The sequence below is a fragment of the Marmota marmota genome, unplaced genomic scaffold (assembly GCF_001458135.2).
Source record: "Marmota marmota marmota unplaced genomic scaffold, marMar, whole genome shotgun sequence".
In the NCBI taxonomy this organism is placed as follows: Eukaryota; Metazoa; Chordata; class Mammalia; order Rodentia; family Sciuridae; genus Marmota; species Marmota marmota.
The window spans coordinates 10,921,621-10,925,669 of NW_026000249.1; the positions used below are offsets into that span (position 1 = coordinate 10,921,621).

Below are 4,049 nucleotides of genomic sequence, written 5' to 3' on the forward strand. Positions count from 1 at the left end.
GCCCAGTCCATTAATTGAACTTATGTAATTATACTTCAGGAAGGGAAGTAAAATATGTTTAATTATAGGCAGATGTGTGTTATATAAAGAAAACAATGTTAAAAATAAAAATGTACTTCTCACCTAAGGAGCAAGAGGGTGATGGACAGAGAGATGTCTCATTGAATTCCATGAGAGAAACAATTTAGAGGTTTTTCCTAGCATCATGAATTGTTCTGTAGAGTGGATGAAGCCTATGAAAAGGTCCTCTTCATATATTTCCATTTATAAGCGTCTCGTTTTTGAAAGTGATCACAGCATGAAAATGACTGTGCTGCTTTTTAGTGTCTGGCTGCATAACGTGCAAGTCACAATTTGCTGTTTTTTCCAGGAGGAGGAAGGGACCCTCCTTTACTATTCTATATCCTAAAATCTACTTCTAATCAGCTTTATACTGTTGCCTGTACAGCTCAGTGAATGTACTTACATCTTTAAGAGTTCAGATATATGCCAGTGAATATTTTTGCTGTAGAGGAGAAAGTAAAACTCCACAGCGGGGATCTTTTTCTTTGCTTTTGAAACCACCATTGAATCACTATCGTTTTGCAGACTTTGCACAACTGTACAGGAGAGTGGCCTTTCTACAGCACATTTTCAGTAATCCTATATTTAGTCAAAATGGATGAGAAATCATGTATTAATGTTTGTATGGAATTTTGGGTCCAGTGTAATATTTTTATCATTTAAAAACTCTATTTGTAAAAACATTTATTTACTGCATGGATATTGATGCACATTAAATTTGTGGGATTTTGTATATGTAAAAACAAAACAAACAAACAAAAAAAACCTCTTGTCCTAAAATGAAGTGTGCTTGTTACAGGTGTTTAGACTTATTGATGTTTACTAGACCAAATGTGTATGTTAATTTAAAAATATTTGTATCTGATGGATGTGTCATGTAAACAGGGGCCAGGTTATGGCCTGTAAACAGCAAGCAGTTGATGGGAAGACTAGCTCTGTTGCTACTAAGCAGCTTCTACTTTTGTAAAGTCAGCTCTGTTGTTTAAATGGTAAAAATTAAACTAATGAAACTTTACAAGACTCGTGGCTAGCCTAGCATGAAAGAGATCTTTTAACACTATATATCTGTACAATTTATTGCATTAGTTTCAAATCTAGGAGAGAGGCACCATTGTAAACTGAAGTCAAATAAATTCAGCTCTTAATGAATCCTTATAAAGCACCTACTTTATTCATGCAAAGTCCTTACATTTCTTTGTGACCTAATCACACAACCACCAGCACTAGCACCACCCCAGTTATGAGATCCAATTTTGCCACCTCCTTGTTGGCACAAGCCAGAAGGAAAACCTGTCTCAAGCTTTCAAGTATCTTCTCTGAGACCTTGAAAAATCAATCTGGTTTCCCACTTACCTACACAAACGGGAAAAACTTCACCTATTCTTCTTTCCTTTCTCTGTGATTCTTTTGGGGGAAGTGGTGAGAATCCACCAAAAAATAAGTTAATTATTTTTTTTACAAATACAGACTATTGTTGCTAAGGTTTGCTGAAATATGACTTTAAACCAATGAATTACCTGAAGCCAGTACAAAAGCAGACTAGAGGTGGAAACCAGGGATGGAAAGATTTAACCAAGGATACTATCTCAAATTTCCCCCTCTCAGTTTCCTATTTTTATGGAACTATCAGAGCAGAACTATAACTGTGGCTCTGGTTCATAAAATCATAGTTATCCCTACAATGATTTCATACTGCTTAACCAAGGCACTTTTCCTTCACTATTTATTCTGATAATGCCATCTTCTAGGACTATTTATTACAGCTTTTATAGCCAACAATTTTCTGGGATTTGTATATAACTTTGTGAACATTTTTGACCTTTTTGTGGGGAGGGAGCAGGAAGCTATTAACTGTTTGGCATCTAGGGAAACACTTTAAGAGGGGAAATAGGGCTCGTTTTATTTTCAAAATACCAGTTCATTGAAGCTGATTCATATATCCTTCCATGTGACCTCTCCTGTCTCCCATTCTCAGCTCAAGAGGAGCTGTTTCCCTTTAGCCAATGCCTCTTTTACCTCCTCAATCTTCAGAAGCCACTCTGCTATCAGAATTCCACTCTGGAAAAGCCCGTCTGTTGCACGACTTTTTCCTTCATCCTCCCTGAGACAGAGACTAGACTAACCCAGCATTAAACCTAGCAAGTCTCCAGGCTCTTCCTCCCTTTCTTCATCCCCACCCTCAGTCAGCTGCAGCACCGCGCACTGTAGGCCGCTCCAGGCCCAGGGCAGCGCGCAGCTGATGTCCTCCCAGCGGTCGAGGTCCAGGTCATAACCCACCACATTACGGGTAGGCACCTGGCGCGAGTCCCGCCACTTGAGGCCGCCCAGCAGCAGCACAGTCTCCTCCACCACTGCCAACCCATAGCAGAAGCGGTCATAGGGCAGTGGCCTCAACCGAGTCCACTGATCTGAACCAGGGTCATAGCGCTCGATCTCGGAGAAGGGTTCATATCGTCCCAGAAAGGCAAACACTGCGCCTCGCAGCACCGCCAGTTGGTGCCCGAAGCGGGCTGTGCCCATGGGCGCCTTCTTGCTCCATATCCGCTCCCCAGGGCCCAGGGCATACAAGTCCCGGAGGCTACTAGCACCGCCCTCACCTCTCCCAGCCTTGCCCCCAGAGATGTACACAACATCCCGGTCTCCAACGACCCCTGCATGGCCATGCAGCGCCCGAGGCAGCGTCGCAGCTGCAGTCCAGCGGTCCCTGCGCAGGTCGTACATCTCCACCGAGGCCAGAGCTTCACCACTAGCTCCTAGGCCTCCAACAGCCAGAAGAGACTCGCCCACCACACCGCACCAGAAGTAGGCGCGCGCTTCTCTCATGTCGGGCACCGCGGTCCAAGCGTGGAATCGCGGGTCATAACGGTGCACTTGGGCCGTGACCGCCCATGGGCCATCAGCCAGGGGAGTGGAGGGGCTGCCAAAAGAAGTCTCCCCACCCAGGACAAACAGAAAGTTACCCACGGTACACACGCTGTGCCCCAGCAGTGGTGTAGGCAGCCGCGTGAGGCTGCGCCAACGGTGGTTGTACACGTCAAAGGCCACCACGTCCTGGGTGACCTCCCACTCCTTTTCTTCCTCCTCCATCTCTTCTTCTTCCTCCTCCTCCTCCTCCTCCTGGGGTTCAGCTGCTGGGCCTGGGTGCCTGGCTGCTGCCCGTGGAACCACGACCTCCTCTATCACCGCCTCCCGCCCCCTGCGACCCCCGATCAACAAGATGCGGGTCTGGGGGCTCCGGATGCTAGTCTGTTCACAGTGTAGGAGCGGCTGGCGGGAGGGTGCTGTATGATAGTTAAGGGCCTGGATGATGAGACCCTTGACCCGAGCGGGCAGGGCAAGACCGGAGCCTGAGTATACACGCCTTAGGACCTCAGGGGGCACCAGGCCAAAACGTATACGTTCAAGCAGCGCAGCACTGTGCGCCAGGCGCTCGGCTGCTGGCTCCTGCCGCAGCCAGGCCAGCGTCAGACCCAACAACCGGGCCTCGGGCACCCGTGCCACGTCGGGGTCACCTAGCATGGCCTTTAGGGACGCTGGATTCAGTTCCAGCAGCCCCGCAGGCCCCACACCCAGCGCAAGCAGTTCCCGCAAGTGGCGCACGATGCAGCGTTCAGCCGCGCCCACTGTATGCGCCAGGCCAAAGCGCGCTGCCACGTTGGCGGTGAAGCAGCAGTTCTCTGGGGCCAGCTGACGCTCCAGGTAGCGACCACACAACCCCAAGGCCTCGGTGACCTGCAGGTAGCTGGCGGCCTCCAGAGTGTCCTCCACGGTATCCATGGAGAGAGGCAGCCAGGCAGTGTAGATGAAGTCCAATAAGCGCTGCAGGCCGGCCGCCGACGGCACGTGCAGGTGGATCACGCGCGCCCGTGATTCCCGGGTGTGGCTCTTGAACAGCGCCCTGAAGTAATCGCTGGAGCACGCAAGCAGAGACCTGTGCGCCGGGAACTCGCTGCCCTCGGCCTCCAGTGTCACGTCGCACAAGAAAC

The 4,049-nt window shown here is 49.1% G+C and overlaps 1 protein-coding gene across 1 annotated transcript in view; it reads right to left on the reverse strand.

Annotated features, from left to right (window-relative positions):
• Positions 1 to 431: 431 nt before the first annotated feature.
• The window catches only part of Klhl34 (kelch like family member 34), a 3,985-nt gene continuing 367 nt past the window's right edge, over positions 432 to 4,049 (reverse strand). Inside the window, exon 2 of the mRNA XM_048796375.1 lies at positions 432 to 4,044. Within this exon, the coding sequence (XP_048652332.1) occupies positions 2,182 to 4,044 (1,863 nt within the window). The 3' untranslated portion in view covers positions 432 to 2,181. The remainder of the gene's footprint in view (positions 4,045 to 4,049) is intronic.